Source organism: Haliotis cracherodii, unplaced genomic scaffold (assembly GCF_022045235.1).
Source record: "Haliotis cracherodii isolate W230 unplaced genomic scaffold, xgHalCrac1.p SCAF_11, whole genome shotgun sequence".
NCBI lineage: Eukaryota > Metazoa > Mollusca > Gastropoda > Lepetellida > Haliotidae > Haliotis > Haliotis cracherodii.
Window position 1 is genome coordinate 8586594 of NW_027266266.1, and position 17343 is coordinate 8603936.

General features: G+C 42.9%; 1 protein-coding gene across 1 annotated transcript in view; it reads right to left on the minus strand.

Annotated features, from left to right (window-relative positions):
• LOC139456179 (uncharacterized) overlaps positions 1-17343 on the minus strand; it is a 37537-nt gene that overhangs the window by 18198 nt on the left and 1996 nt on the right. Inside the window, exons 3-16 of the mRNA XM_071237737.1 lie at positions 16893-17023; positions 15312-15414; positions 14336-14486; positions 12616-12829; positions 11620-11743; positions 11203-11380; positions 9002-9180; positions 8598-8741; positions 7527-7688; positions 7005-7120; positions 4400-4520; positions 3019-3298; positions 2390-2578; positions 1833-2016 (exon numbers count right to left, since the gene is read on the minus strand). Of these exons, the coding sequence (XP_071093838.1) occupies positions 1833-2016; positions 2390-2578; positions 3019-3298; positions 4400-4520; positions 7005-7120; positions 7527-7688; positions 8598-8741; positions 9002-9180; positions 11203-11380; positions 11620-11743; positions 12616-12829; positions 14336-14486; positions 15312-15414; positions 16893-17023 (2276 nt within the window). The remainder of the gene's footprint in view (positions 1-1832; positions 2017-2389; positions 2579-3018; positions 3299-4399; positions 4521-7004; positions 7121-7526; positions 7689-8597; positions 8742-9001; positions 9181-11202; positions 11381-11619; positions 11744-12615; positions 12830-14335; positions 14487-15311; positions 15415-16892; positions 17024-17343) is intronic.

Below are 17343 nucleotides of genomic sequence, written 5' to 3' on the forward strand. Positions count from 1 at the left end.
GTGATTGACTGTTCAGAGTTGTGTCCTTAGGGAACACCAGAAACCTATGATTGTGGGTTCGAATCCCAGTTCGCCCCGATTATGTTTCTAGGTTTGTCACCACCATACCTGTGCTCGTGGGTTTCACCAAAGTGGTAAACGTCTGACACCTGCATCACTTCGGGCTTTCCTCCCACATTAAGCTGACACGCCGTGAAATAACTGGAATACTGTTAAACCCAACTCATTCACTCACTCACTCACTCACTCACTCTACACAGATGAATTTATCTGGGGAAGTGTGCATAATATGCAAGAGAATACTGCAATTCATAAGGATGAATGTCTTGGTCAGAAAAACTACATCTGATATCATGTAGGAAATATGCTGCTTCAATCTAAACAGCAGTATCAGGTAAAATAACACCATGAAATAAATTTCAGTTTAAATTAGTAAAAACAATACAGTCCATCACAAAAGCTTCTGCTATGCCCTAAATTCAATGCTGAACAAATACATGCTGTGCTAACCATGAAAACAAAGTATTTCTGTTAAAAGTCAAAGATTGAGTCCTCCAGTTTCACACGAACGTGATTCCATGAAACACTGATCTATGATGCAGATGCATCATAACCTGTGATCTGTACACATCATCATGATCATAACCTATGTTTTGTTAAACGCCCATAAATCATCAGGAATAAGTCGAATTTTTAAGACCCAAATCCAAGGTACTCGATAGAAGGTCAGCCAATACTCTAAACCAAAGTTCTCAGCAAGTATTTTGCAGGGACACCGATCTACAGGAAGAATTGATAGAAATATGCCACTGAATATTTGCAGTCCGTTGCCTGTAGATACATGTCATATTGTTTGCTGTTTAACACCCAATCTCATTAAAATTAGATCTTAGTTCTTGCTACCGCTAAACAAAGATGTGAGAACACCCCATTATGGGTCACGTCAGACCGACCTTGCGCGAACGTTGACCTACCAATGGAATGACTGACAAGAAGTCGACATTAGCCAATCAGTAGGCAGCTTTCTCGTGCTTTACGACACTAATTTCAAATTGGCGACTACACTTCAAAAACATATTTTGACAAATTGTCAAAAAAAAATTTGAAACCTGAATAAAAGAACATTCTGGAATAGCTATTATATGGTCTAGATGGTATGGATTCAGTCGTTAAGCCCATAACTTCCGTTCGGAATACCCCGTGTTGATGTTTTCGGGGTTGCATGATTAGAAATCACATTCCGACTGTCACTTTCATGATCTGGAAAGCAACGCTCTGAGTGGTCGGATGAAAGGTCGTTCTGACGTGACCCCTAATGGGATGTCCTCAGATCTTTGTTCAGTGGCAGCGAGAACTAAGATCTGATTTCAATGAGATCGTTTAACACCTTACTCAGCAATATTCTAGCTATATGATGACAGCCTGTAATTACTGAATCCGGACCAGACAATCCAGTGATTGATATTGTGAGCAACGACCAACATTGTCATGGAACACTGACACATTATCAACCAAGTCACTCAGCCTGAACACTCGATCCATCAAGTCGCCTCTTGTGACCAGCCACGCTTGCTTGGAACATATTCTAACCCAGGAGCCCCACAAGCATGCAATGGCGGGGGACACCAGAAATGGGTTTCACACATTGTACCCATGTCAAGAATCGAACCCCGGTCTTCGGCGTGACAAGCGAATGTTTTAACCACAAGGCTACCTGACCGCCCCAGAAATATCAGTGTCTCAGGCAAACAGTATAGTCACACCTCTCATGTATACAAGACACAACTTATACACATTCACAGCATGGATATAATGTATGCAACTCCTGTTACCTGGATGGTTGTTGCCTGGGGGTGTGGCGAGGGTTGAGGCTGGGTGTGTGGCGCGGTATGTGCCGTGGTGTCTGCCTTGTATCGACTGGGGGAACCTGTGGGAGGGGCCTGGGGGTGTCAGCTGGCTCGTTACGTGGGTCATACACCACGGCAGAGAGTTCACAGCCGTAGCCAATCAGGTGACCTGAAAATAAAGGCAAATAATTCTGAACATCATGGTCATGGAAGACAAAAGTGGGTCATCGTAGACTAAATCGGGTCATTATATTTATAATTATCTCCCTGATATGTGATAGTGAGGCCTGAAGACCGTCAACATTGCAACAATGTTGCTTGAGATTGAATCCATACCTGGACATAAGCTTCAAGTCACTTGTTTATCAAGAGTCAAAATCCACTTTGGGTTTTCAAAGTGTCTCAGGACATATTCATAATGTTCGCGTTAAACCAAGGCATTTGAATTGTAAAAATGCACCCTGTAACTGAACGTTTCTGTTTGTTATCTGCACAGAATTGAGTTACATTTGTTCAGAAACAGGGGTATAAGCGGGGCTTACTTTCGCCCCTCTCGGAGGGTGTTTTTGGCATGGATGTGGTGAAAGGTTCCGATGTGTCCCCTGGGTGGAGTTTGAAGGTGTGATCCCCGGCCAGTAGCACCCACGCCTGGTCTGCTGAGACACGCCCACTTGGCGCTCCCTGGCGGAACAGAGGAACTCGAGCCCAGCCGACAGCCACTGGACTTTTACCTGCAGACACGAATAGCCCAGGTTTCATACAGACATAGCTCACCACGTCGGAATATATCACTCAGTATATGTTTGTGAAATAACAAGCTCTGGAGATTAACATATAACATAAAACTTAAGGTGAAAGAATAAAATTGGCGAAGGAAACTTCAGTAATTCTTTAATTAAGGAATTATGAAGGAAATTAAAAAAATATTCTGTCAAAAACTTATTTAAGTGTAAAAGCCAGTGCAGTCCTTGTATCAAATGATGTTCGGGAGAGTATACAGGTAACACTCATGGCATGACAGATTAACTGCAGTAATATGAAAGAATTGGTGGTCCTTAACTTCTTTTGAGTAGTATATTACAAATATGACAGCCATGGGATTGAGTGAATGGAGTTAAGTAATAATATAACAACATAAAAAGAAAAAGAGAAAACAAGAAATCCAGCCTACCCTGCATGACTTCTGGTCTGTGGTACTCCAGCCTGACTGTGGCGTAAGGGTTTGCTCCCAGTTCCCGCTCCACGTCATACTGGGAGAGGTCGAGGTTCTCAAATACAAACTTCTCGATAGGCAGCAGCAGTTCATATACAGCATTGCCGTAGGCATCGTTCTGGAAGCTTGTCACCTCAATAGCTCGTAGTGACATTCTGGACCGAAGCTTGACACTTCCGAAGTAAAGAACGATAAAGAGGCGAAGGTGGTTCGGGTCCACACTAGCCAGCCAGGGCTCCTGAAATATCATGGGTTAATATTTGTTTTTAACATAGCTTTCCAAGTGTGCCAAGGGGCCTCATAAAAACATTTAGATGTTTTCACTTTGAAGAATTTTAGTGTGCTAAAAAGAATATTTGATCCATCTTTGAACTCGGTAATTGTCATGTCACTATGAGAAGGCCCCGTTCCACAAAGTAATTTTAACGCTGAGGTGATCATAACTGCCATACTTAAACAAAGGCTTCTTATAGTCATAGTGCTAAGATTGTTTGTGGGGCAGCACCCTGGCTAATCAGCAGTTGTAATTTAGAGGTTGCTCGAATCCTTTTCATTGTGATTGATAATCAGTTGTCAGTTGCTGAATCCCCAGGTTTAATTGATGACCCTGGCTCATCAGCAATTGTAATTTAGACGTTGCTCGAATCCTTTTCATTGTGATTGATAATCAGTTGTCAGCTTCTGAATCCCCTGGTTTAATTGATGAGGGGCGGTCGGGTAGTTTAGTGGTTAAAGCGTTCGCTCGTCACGCCGAAGACCCGGGTTCGAATCCCGACATGGGTACAATGTGTGAAGCCCATTTCTGGTTTCCCCCGCCGTGATATTGCTGGAATATTGCTAAAAGCGGCGTAAAACCATACTCACTCACTCACTAATTGATGACCCTGGCTCATCAGCAATTGTAATTTAGAGGTTGCTCGAATCCTTTTCATTGTGATTGATTCAGTTGGCAGTTTCCGAATCCCCAGATTTAATTGATGAATCATATAGTGCACCAGGCAATGCTCGTCTATATCAATGTGTTTGTCCAGTGTCATGGGGCATCAGTGCATTTATCACCAGCTTCTAGAAACAGCATTACAAGGTGCTCTTCATCCTCTATATCCCCAGGTTTCACATTTCGGAAAACCTACACTAACCCTTGGATCCATTCCTGTGGTTCCCCCAATCTCAAATTACCCGCACGCCAAGGGGGTGCAACTCTTCACAGCAAATTCTGGTGCCTTAGATGACTGGCCCAGCCCAGCACCCTCACAGTGCTGTAGAGGATGGACGTTGAAAAGTGGAAATGTGGAAATGTGTGTCAGTTAAAGCGACTTTGCTTGTGTGATATGCTTACCCTGCTGACAGACTCTGTTGGGATGATGAGCCTTATCCTGATCTCCTTGATGCCGCAGGGGTGGAGCAGACCGGGGTGAGGGGTGGGGGCCAACGGGGGAGATCTGCTTGTCACTGGGGTGCTGGAAGGAGGGAAGAGTCATTTCTAACACAGTATCACACACATTCACATACAAGTAAATAGTCATTGATATTGAGTGTGCTGGAAGGAGGGAAGAGTCATTTCTAACACAGTATGACACACATACACACACAAGTAATAGTCATTGATATTGAGTGTGCTGGAAGAAGGGAATAGTAATTTCTAACACAGTATGACACACATACACATACGAGTAATAATCATCGATATTGAGTGTGCTGGAAGAAGGGAATAGTCATTTCTAACACAGTATGACACACATACACATACAAGTAAATAGTCATCGATATTGAGTGTGCTGGAAGAAGGGAATAGTCATTTCTTACACAGTATGACACACATACACATACAAGTAAATAGTCATCGATATTGAGTGTGCTGGAAGAAGGGAATAGTCATTTCTTACACAGTATGACACACATACACATACAAGTAAATAGTCATTGATATTGAGTGTGCTGGAAGAAGGGAATAGTCATCTCTAACACAATATGACACACATACACACACAAGTAAATAGTCATTGATATTGAGTGTGCTGGAAGAAGGGAATAGTCATCTCTAACACAATATGACACACATACACACACAAGTAATAGTCATTGATATTGAGTGTGCTGGAAGGAGGGAATAGTCATCTCTAACACAATATGACACACATACACACACAAGTAAATAGTCATTGATATTGAGTGTGCTGGAAGGAGGGAATAGTCATCTCTAACACAATATGACACACATACACACACAAGTAAATAGTCATTGATATTGAGTGTGCTGGAAGAAGGGAATAGTCATCTCTAACATAATATGACACACATACACACACAAGTAATAGTCATTGATATTGAGTGTGCTGGAAGGAGGGAATAGTCATCTCTAACACAATATGACACACATACACATACAAGTAAATAGTCATTGATATTGAGTGTGCTGGAAGGAGGGAATGGTCATCTCTAACACAATATGACACACATACACACACAAGTAATAGTCATTGATATTGAGTGTGCTGGAAGGAGGGAATAGTCATCTCTAACACAGTATGACACACATACACACACAAGTAATAGTCATTGATATTGAGTGTGCTGGAAGGAGGGAATAGTCATCTCTAACACAATATGACACACATACACACAAAAGTAATAGTCATTGATATTCAGTGTGCTGGAAGGAGGGGATAGTCATCTCTAACACAATATGACACACATACACACACAAGTAATAGTCATCGATATTGAGTGTGCTGGAAGGAGGGAATAGTCATCTCTAACACAATATGACACACATACACACACAAGTAATAGTCATCGATATTGAGTGTGCTGGAAGGAGGGAATAGTCACTTTCTAACACAGTATGACACACATACACATACAAGTAATAGTCATTGATATTCAGTGTGCTGGAAGGAGGGAATAGTCATCTCTAACACAGTATGACACACATACACACACAAGTAATAGTCATTGATATTGAGTGTGCTGGAAGGAGGGAATAGTCATCTCTAACACAATATGACACACATACACACAAAAGTAATAGTCATTGATATTCAGTGTGCTGGAAGGAGGGGATAGTCATCTCTAACACAATATGACACACATACACACACAAGTAATAGTCATTGATATTGAGTGTGCTGGAAGGAGGGAAGAGTCACTTTCTAACACAGTATGACACACATACACATACAAGTAATAGTCATCGATATTGAGTGAAATTGATTTTGAAAATAATTGTTTCCTCCACAATGTCTATCCAAATCTGGTTTTAATTTAAATTCTTCCTCTTGGTATTTTCTGAGACACAATAGTTCATTCATTTGTAAATATTATACAACTGGAACATCCCAAGTCAACAAGGGACATATACATCTCACTGACAAATTGTTAAATCCAACTCATCCACAATTCATTTCGGACCAATTCACTTTTAAACAAAAGTACACTTGAGAGGAAAGACTTTCCCCCTTACAACTGGTCACTGAAATAATTGGATCTGCATTAACCTTTCTGGGGTTAATGTTCTGTCTGGGACTCAACCCAAGTATGAGAATCTGTACTTTAATAAGAAAGGGTTATCTCAAATATAACATTTGTTACATTTGACCACTTTATAAATGGCATTGTGAATTCATTCGTTTTTATTGTTTATGCAACAACACTGGTTATACATTGTTACAGCAAGACAACAGCTGTATACAACAGAGTCTGCATCAGACAAACCAGTGGTTGATATAATGAGCAACATATCATGCTGTCGGGTTATGACAAGTCACAATCATACCAGCATACTGGGACCTAATGTGACCCAGACTCTCCACGGGGCAAGTGACTTACACAGGCCTCGGTCTGTTCTGGTATGGGATGTCTCACAAGCGAGCGAGCGAGCGAGTGAGTGAGTGAGTGAGTGAGTGAGCGAGCGACCCAGACCCTCCACGGGGCGAGTGACTTACACAGGCCTCTGTCTGTTCTGGTAGGGGATGTCATTGAGGTCCTTGGCGTTCTCCAGGTGTATCCAGGCAGCCTGGAGGTCACAGGTGTACAGCTTGCAGGGTTCGTTCAAGAACACCTGGGGAACAAAGCAGTCAGTTTGTTTTCACCTATTCTGACAAAAGCTTGTCACAATTAAGTTACTTTTATGTACCGTAAGACAATGAATTTATAACCCACAATCTGAGTGTATTTACCTGTAATAGATATGACAATCAACCTTGAAATATGAATTCAACAAATTGAACCAACCTATTTTTCTGAACTACATCGGTCATTTACAGAAAAGTCCAGGTGCCCCATGTTGTACCATACCCATACCCTCTTAGGGTTCTGACGATTTTAGGTGATAAATTTATAAACAAATCCTTCTAACGTACCCCCAACGCCCCACCCCAATCCCCATTGTATGTTGTACCATACCCCATTTAGGCTCTGAAAAATTCTGGATGATAAACACCTGCCCCTCCCATGTCGTACCCTACCTCCTTCATGTCCATGTAATCCTTGGCCTTCATGAACTTGTGTCGGAGCAGCTCCACCAGGGACAGGCAGGTGTTGAGGAGCACCGAGTCCCGCCAGCCCTGCATGAAGCACTGGTCCCAGATGTACATCACTCCGGGTGTGTCCAGCACACTCACAAAACCCTGCAATAAACATAAAGGAGTGAGTGAGTGAGTGAGTGAGTGAGTGAGTGAGTGAGTGAGTGAGTCCTGCATGAAGCACTGATCCCAGATGTACATCAATCCTGGTGTGTCCAACACACTCACAAAACCCTGCAATAAACATACAGGAGTGAGTGAGTGAGAAAGTGAGTGAGTTAGTGAGTGAGTGAGTGAGTGAGTGAGTGAGTGAGTCCTGCATGAAGCACTGATCCCAGATGTACATCAATCCTGGTGTGTCCAACACACTCACAAAACCCTGCAATAAACATACAGGAGTGAGTGAGTGAGTGAGTGAGAAAGTGAGTGAGTGAGTGAGTGAGTGAGTCCTGCATGAAGCACTGGTCCCAGATGTACATCACTCCTGGTGTGTCCAGCACACTCACAAAACCCTGCAATAAACATACAGGAGTGAGTGAGTGAGTGAGTGAGTGAGTGAGTGAGTGAGTGAGTGAGTGAGTGAGTGAGTGAGTGAGTGAGTTTGGCACACTCACAAAACCCTGCAATGAACATTGGGAGGGACTAATTGATTTGGGTTTAATGTCAATTTGAACAGTATTCTAGTTGTATCACGGCATGTCAGCCTGATGTGGGAAGAAAGGCTGAAGTGATGTAGGTATTAGTTGTTTACCACTATGGTAAAAATCACAAGCATGAGTTGGTGCTGAAAAACCTTGAAACATCAGGGCAAATCTGGGATTCAAACCAACAACAATAGGTTTCTGACCCGCCTGATAACAGTGAATTGCAGCAACATCGACAGCTGGGCCCCACACACATCAGTACAATATTTGTCTATGATGCAAAACAAAAATTTGACAATATCATGGTAGAAACCAAAACTACTATTGAGGTGTCAAGTGTCTCCCTGAAGATCCTGGACGATGTCCTCACCTCACCAATCCATCTCCGGAAGAAGATGAGCGGGTTAGCCAGCAGCTCAGTGGCCGTGATGTCTGTCCTCAGTGAGCCGGGGGTAGCCTTATACAGAGCCTCGGCCTTGGACTTCTCCTCATGGATCAGCTGCACCAGGAACTCCTGTGTGAGGCAAGTCAGGCTAACAGTAACCCTTATTGGTATATTTTGTTTATAATTTGAATTTTGAAGTCCAGTGATAGTTTAACATTGTAACACTGCACTCAGCATTATTACAGCTCTGTAATGGTGGACTGTAAATAAACGAATCTGGACCAATCCAAAGACTGATATTGTCCTGTGCCTCCAGTCTGACAAGCAAATGCTTTAACCACTAGGCTATCCCACTTCCCCATGCTGTTAGAACTGACAAGGAAGCCTACCTTGGGGTTGACTTTGAAGTTCTTCTTGGCAATGCTGGTGAGGTGGGTATGCAACTCTGGGTCGGCCTGTTGGAGTGTGTTCATTACCTGTTCCGCTATAGCAAACACCTGGGGCCACTTGGGGAAACAGTTGGTGTTGAGCAGGTCTAGGTACATCGCTAGCTCAAACACATGCTCCCCTGAAACAAATCACTGGTATTATTGCTGATACAGTTCATGTTCTGATATATTACTATCCAACAAACACTGGATAGTCTTCCACTATTAGTGACAGAGTGAGTGAATGAGAATATAGTTTAGCAATGTTCCTGCAATATTCTGACTGCCCTAGTGACTGAGTGAGTGAGTTAGCGAGTGAATTTGATTTTACGCCGCTTTTAGCAATATTCCAGCAATATCACAGCGGGGGACACCAGAAATGGGCTTCACACATTGTACTCATGTCGGGAATCGAACCCGGGACTTCAGCTTGACTAGCAAACACTTTAACCACTAGGCTATCCCATGCATTCAGCAGACTATAAAAAAGTTCATGTTGTATCTCTCTTCCACAATTTTGGGGATGTTGGATCCAAGAACCAAGATGGCAACACCTTTATGTTGCATAAAAAGGCTGCCATGATATATTGAAACAATGATTACAGAACTGTGTATTTAATGTGAACAATACCAGTTGACACATCTCTCTAAATGCTCCCTCTTTCAATGATGTTGCCTTATGCTCTCATGCAATCCAATTTCAGCAGAAGGGCTTAAAAGACATCCAACTCTTATTATCAACACAATTCATAATATATAATAAGATTTCGACTTGTCTTTCCTTTCATTGAAACTGTGATAATGGCACTATGAAATATTAGTGAGTATGGTTTTAGCAATATTCCAGCAATATCATAATAATAGTAATAATATATAATAAGTTTACAATATTGAACCCTCCTATGCTTTGTTATTTAATTTGTTTAATATTCTGGCTGTACTCATGATAAGAGGGCGACCTGGAAATAATAGTTTGGACCAGGCAAACCAGTGACTGACATTATGAGCAACGATCCACACCGTCCCAATACATTCACACACCAAGTCCATGAGTCTGACCACCCAATTTGTTAAGTCATTGCAAGCATAGGTTGCTGGGGACTAATTCTAACCTGGTGTCCCCACATGAGCCTGCTAAGAGTGCCGACATGAGCCTTCTAAGAGTGCCCACATGAGCCTGCTAAGAGTGCCCACATGAGCCTGCTAAGAGTGCCCACATGAGCCTGCTAAGAGTGCCCACATGAGCCTGCTAAGAGTGCCCACATGAGCCTTCTAAGAGCGCCCACATGAGCCTGCTAAGAGTGCCCACATGAGCCTTCTAAGAGTGCCCACATGAGCCTGCTAAGAGTGCCCACATGAGCCTGCTAAGAGTGCCCACATGAGCCTGCTAAGAGTGCCCACATGAGCCTTCTAAGAGCGCCCACATGAGCCTTCTAAGAGTGCCCACATGAGCCTGCTAAGAGTGCCCACATGAGCCTGCTAAGAGTGCCCACATGAGCCTTATAAGAGTGCCCACATGAGCCTGCTAAGAGTGCCCACATGAGCCTTCTAAGACTGCCCACATGAGCCTTCTAAGAGTGCCCACATGAGCCTTATAAGAGTGCCCACATGAGCCTTCTAAGAGTGCCGACATGAGCCTGCTAAGAGTGCCCACATGAGCCTGCTAAGAGTGCCCACATGAGCCTGCTAAGAGTGCCCACATGAGCCTTCTAAGAGCGCCCACATGAGCCTTCTAAGAGTGCCCACATGAGCCTGCTAAGAGTGCCCACATGAGCCTGCTAAGAGTGCCCAAATGAGCCTGCTAAGAGTGCCCACATGAGCCTTCTAAGAGTGCCCACATGAGCCTTCTAAGAGTGCCCACATGAGCCTGCTAAGAGTGCCCACATGAGCCTGCTAAGAGTGCCCACATGAGCCTTATAAGAGTGCCCACATGAGCCTGCTAAGACTGCCCACATGAGCCTTCTAAGAGTGCCCACATGAGCCTTATAAGACTGCCCACATGAGCCTTCTAAGACTGCCCACAGGAGCCTTCTAAGAGTGCCCACATGAGCCTTATAAGACTGCCCACATGAGCCTTCTAAGACTGCCCACATGAGCCTTCTAAGAGTGCCCACATGAGTCTGCTAACCTACAAGCCTGTACACTGGGGATGACTGTCCCACCTTTGTCATCAAGTAATCCCGTGGGGCTTCTGAAGGCGATCTGTAGAGGGAAGAGCCAGTGTATGAGGTAGGGCTCATAGCTCCGGTCATACACATACAGAACGTTCAGAGCACGAGCAGTCTCTTTCATATGGTTGGCTTCCTTGTGGTTCACCATGGATGTTGTTTTGGTGTATGTCTGAAACAAAACAATTAACACTTAACATGAAGAATATTCTGGAAACGAGATTGCTGATAAGATCTTTGAGGAGCATTTACATACTGGATATGATCAACTTCCAACAAAATCAAGACTATCTTGTCATCACAAGATAAACAATTTAAAAAAAAAAGTCATTGAAATATATTTTCATGTCTAGCAGAGGGTTAAAAACATATGGAAACAAGAACCATCAATCACTGTTCATCTCCACTGACCTCAATTGTAGCATTCTCTATAAGGCCGTTGATGGGAGACTGTGTGGCTCGCTTCAGCCTCAGTTCACTCAGACCTCGGGTCACACCATGGGCAAATCTTTCTCGGATAATCTTCTCAACATACCTGAGAGCAAAATACATGTGGCTCAATCAAGTTCTGACCTGGAGAAACCTTAGGGGCAGTGTTGTAACGGGACAATAGCATTTCTGAAGACACCATACACCATACATTGTTCTCACAAAGTGAATGTCTTCATGTTAAGTTCAAGTTTGTTTTATTTGTTTGTTTGTTGTTTAATGTGCACTCAGCACTATTCCAGCTATATGACGGTGGTCTGCAAGTAAGCGTTTCTGGACCAGACAATCTTGTGATTGACATCATGAATCCATGCAATTGGGATATGATGACATGCATCAACCAAGTAAGTGAGTCTGACCACCTGATCCCGTTAGTCACTTCTTACGACAAGCATTGTCACCTTTTACGACAAGCATTGGCTGCTGAAGACCTATTTTCCCCCGGATCTTCACGGGTTGGTTAAGTTCAAGAGTAAAATCAGTTGAAAATCATTAAAGAAGATAAGTTTGTTGTGTATGGCGCTCTCAGCAATTTCAGATAATCAGTGACGACAAGAACTGAAACATGTTTCTGCTGAATAATTAAGGGGTGTATGGGCCAAAATGGCCAAGAGTGGATAAATGACAGGTCATTCAGATATAACTAGAAATAGTACAAGGGTAGAATGATTGTGTGTAATAACTTTCCATTATTAGCACACGTGCAAATGTGAATGAGAAATATAAAGAAAAACCTACTCGGAACTTAGGATGACAGATTATTTGTCCCTCGTGACTGAATGCTGTTAGTGCCTCACAAAGGGCTCAAGATTAACACCATTAACATGATTAATACACTCGGGACAGATAATCCGTAATTCCCCATAGCTTGTTGGTTCTTCTCTAATTCAATATTACAATTCAATAATGTAGACCTACACTTCTTTCATCTTCTTCCTCTCTATTTTGAACAATACATCTGCCCACATGTACGAGCGTAGTTTCCCTGGCAACTGGCGGCCATGAAGGCGGCCTGCCACATGGTCGAACTTGCGTGGATCTCGCTCCAGAATGGCCACAATGGAGTTTCCCAAACCATCACTCTGTACTCCCCACAATGGGGGTGGGTCCCCTTCAACCTTTTGCACAATAGCTGGAAGAAAACAGAAAGGAGAACCTGAAAACTCCTTCAACAAAATCTCAGCTGGGAGTTGATCCAATGATTTTGCTGGAGACAGGGCAGAGGACATTTTCATGCATTTATTGATCTCATCAATATCCACGACTTCCTGACCAAATTAAATTTTGGAGTGAGTATTTTTTTTGCTGCTATTAGCAATGTTCCATCAATATCATTGCAGGGTACAGCAGAAATGGGCTTCACACATTGTACCCATGTGGGGAATCGAACCCAGGTCTTTGGCATGATGATCAAATGCTTTAACCACTAGGCTACCCCATCACCCTTATATTTTGGGGGGGCGGTCGGGTAGCTTAGTGGTTAAAGCGTTCGCTTGTCACGCTGAAGACCCGGGTTTGATTCCCGACATGGGTACAATGTGTGAAGCCCATTTCTGGTGTCCCCCGCCGTGATATTGCTGGAATATTGCTAAAAGCAGCGTAAAACCAAACTCACTCACACTCACTTAAATTTTGGATGACAATCAGGGGTGTACTAGAATATGAGCCAACATCAAACTCTGCTATCAGTCATTGTAGCCATTCAATACTCTTTCTCACTGTCTGGAGGGAAAATCCTACGATGAAATTTCCATAGGGCAAACAGTCCTCAGATTCAACATGTACAAATTTACAGAGATACTTTCAGCACAAGACAATTTGATAACATGCCATTCTGTCCACAGCAGTTGCTGTGTTGAGAGCCCTGCTCCAATAAGCGGCCCCAGATCAATAGAGATGAGTATCACCTGGTACGGTTTGTATCATGATACGGACTGACAATACTACTGGTATCACGATACACAACATCAAAGAGTAAGAAATGATGAAAATACTGAAGTAGAGCTCTAAAAACCTCTTTCTTCATACATTTATTTAATGTTATCTCAGAAACATTTACAAAGAAAATCCCAAGAACAAGACAGGTTTAAATGAAGGGATGCTAATTATATGTAACAGTTATTCAGCACGTCCACATACTCATAATCTGCCATTCTTACTGGTTGAGCTATGCTACTTCTGCCATTATGGGAGGTAACTCTATTATTGTTTCTGTTCTATTTATAGAGCATCGCAATCTCACAAACTGACGATCAATATTGTGTGTACCTAAGTATCGATGATATCATAGGTATCAATTGTTAAAGCCCTACTAACCAACTACTGGACCCAATCTGCAAGAAATCTTTATAAGCACCCCCTACCAAGACAGAAAATGTACATGACAGTCTGTATTTTCTTGTGTTTATCACAAATTTGTACAGAACACAGCAGTGTAAATGAGGAACATACTTGTCTTGTAACCATTATTAAAAACATTTTAGCTTCACCAACTTAACTAAGTGTGTTCACTGACAATTAATCTCTGAAAATTTTTTTAACTTGAGTATAGTTTTGATATCCCCCACCCCACCCAACACACTTCTTTGTGATTTTACAAAGCGCCTGCAGGACTAAATACAGTGAAGACTATACTTACACTTGATTTGACTTGTGGATGGTTTGGAGGATTTGCTGGTGGCGGAGGATGCTGCTGAGGATGCTGGCTTGAACCTGCTTGGCGCTGGCAGTCTGTACATGGCATCCCTCAGACCCTTCCTCTTGTTCAGGAGTTCCTTCTGCTTCTGGTGCTGTAACAGAGAGCGTGAGTTTGGTTTATCACCACGGTGAACGATATTTCAGTTATATCACGTTGTGTCAGCTTGATGTGCTTAAAATGCATCAAGTGATGCAGTTTTTAGATATTTTCCACTTTGGTGAAACCCACTTGTATAAGCATGGTGTTGACAAACAGAAACATCATTGGGGCCAATTTGGGTTTCAAATCAATGGTCATTGGTTTCTGGCATCCCAAATTGGGAGGAATGGAGCTGATTGGGAGGCATGGGTCTGATTAGGAGGCTAGGAGCTGATTGAGAGCCTTGGAGCTGATTGGGAGGAATGGAGATGATTGGGAGGTATGGGTCTGATTAGGAGGCTAGGAGCTGATTGAGAGCCTTGGAGCTGATTGGGAGGCTTGGGCTGATTGGGAGGAATGGAGCTGATTGGGAGGCTAGGGGCTGATTTGGAGCCTAGTAGTTGAATGGGAGCCTAGTAGCTGATTGGAAGGCTAGGAGCTGAATGGGAGGCTAGGAGCTGAATGGGAGGCTAGGAGCTGATTGAGAGCCTTGGAGCTGATTGGAGGGCTAGGAGCTGATTGGGAGGCATGGGTCTGATTAGGAGGCTAGGAGCTGATTGGGAGGATAGGGCTGATTGGGAGGAATGGAGCTGATTGGGAGGCATGAGTCTGATTAGGAGGCTAGGAGCTGATTGAGAGCCTTGGAGCTGATTGGGAGGCATGTGTCTGATTAGGAGGCTAGGAGCTGATTGGGAGGCCCTGTTATTACCCTGTTGTTCACTGTTTTTTTTCACACTGTTTAGTCCAAACATGTTGTCATGTAAATTCTCCCACTTACCGCCAGTTCCATCTCCTGTAGATAGCACTGTCTGTCCAGTCCATTCACAAACACACCGAACGTGTGCTGCATGAACTCAGCATAGCCAGGGGGAGGCTCATCACTATGGGAGGAAACATGAGAACAACTTCAAGAGTGAGTGAATGGTGGTTTTACATCAGAGGCACTGTGGGGGCTGCCAAATAACACAGAGTACAGATTCGTGTAGGGATCTATCTTGGATTCTCCAAACGACCCTTGGCAGGCAAATTGAGACAAAATTGCTATTTTTTTCAAAATTGGCATTCTCTTAAAACATCTTTTTCTTAATTTCAGAGGATTTTTTTAATTTCATTTTAAAGTTGCATACAATGCAATGGAAAATTAAGCATCAAACATGTAAAAGCCTCTTTGTCACTATTGGTCCTGTTATCAGTGATACACAAGTCACCTTGACCAAACCATCATGTTTGTCTTAACTATATTTACTGGAGTTGGGAAATATTTATTTCCTATTTACTGTCATTTGTGCCGGTTTGGGGCTGACTATTGGCCTCTGAACAGGTCCAAACCAATCCCTGAAGTAGTCCAGTTATTGTCTGCATCGAGGTGGTTCGAGATGTCACATAATCTGACCACGTCACTGATGTGAATGCACTTGTTTACCAAGTGTCAACCAAGTCTATTATCTATATTAGATCTTGGCATACATTGCCACAAATGGAATGAATATTAAAGATATTAGATTTGTTTTTTAACATCACCATAAAACCTAAAAATCTGTAAAAAGATAACTGATCTTAGTATTGAAAAGCAATAAAGTGCTCATACAGTTTGTTTGTTGTTTAACACCCCCTTCAGAAATAGTCCAGCTATATGACGGTGGTCTGTAAAATAATCAAGTCTGGACCAGACAATTGAGTGATTGACATCATGAGCATCGATCCACACAATTGGGATACGATGACATGCATCAACCAAGTCAGCGAGCCTGAACACCTGATCCAGTTCGTCACCACTTATGACAAGCATAGTGGCCTGTTACGGCAAGCATGACCTATTCTAGGTCACAAGAGGTAAGAGCCTAATGGGAAGAAAAAGAAGGACCACTAAAATATAAAGATGGCCTTCCTTATTGACATCACATATTCTTAAGAATGCTGTGCACACAAAAATGGACTGCATGAAGTCAAGAGTTCCTTGTCATTGCCCAAATGTTAAAGATAAAGATTTAGGAGGTCTCCTGATTGAAATACAATAGGGGTAAACTTCAAGGTCCCCCATTCCCCACGCATTATGAATGCAGGCATATTTCTGTCATGAATTATACAATCTGCCACAAATCAGAAAATGCCATGTGTCAAAGTATACAGAATTTCAAAATAATTTTTGGCTTGGGACAGCTTACACAGACTAGGCATACTGACTCTGGCCAGACCAGTCCTGGTTTTAACCTCCGGCCAGGCGCCAGACGGGGTAAGAAGAAGTACCATCTGGAATGATGTGGCCGGGGATCGAACTATGGACCTTTCTCCTATCTGGGCAGATGCTCATCCACTGCACCATGGACCTACAAAGAATAAAATCACCGTAGCTACATACTCTGCTTGGGAGCCGGTGATGATCCTCTGGTACCCCACATCTTTCACAGCTCGGTACATCTGACTGTTCAACCAGGACTGAGCCTCAACGACCAGCTTCTGTCTCTCTTCCTTCAACATGTTGGGTGGGTCCTGGAATGAAACATCAACACTGTAGTCATACCACTCCACACCTGTTTTCTACAGTCAACGTCTCTTTGACGGTCAAAGACGGACTTTGACCCAACACCGACCATGCCACGCTGGAAGGCTAGGCACAACCAACAGTTATTCAGGGGAAACCGTTCAATAGTCAAGTTAGCAAAACCTACATCCTGATAGGTTGAAATTATAAATATTAGATCTATGTGTCGTTGAATTGTTAATAAATTGTATATATATGATGTATACATGTTATGAACGTGGCACTTGAGTTTATTCTTTTTATTCATGCATGAACATCCAGCACCTCA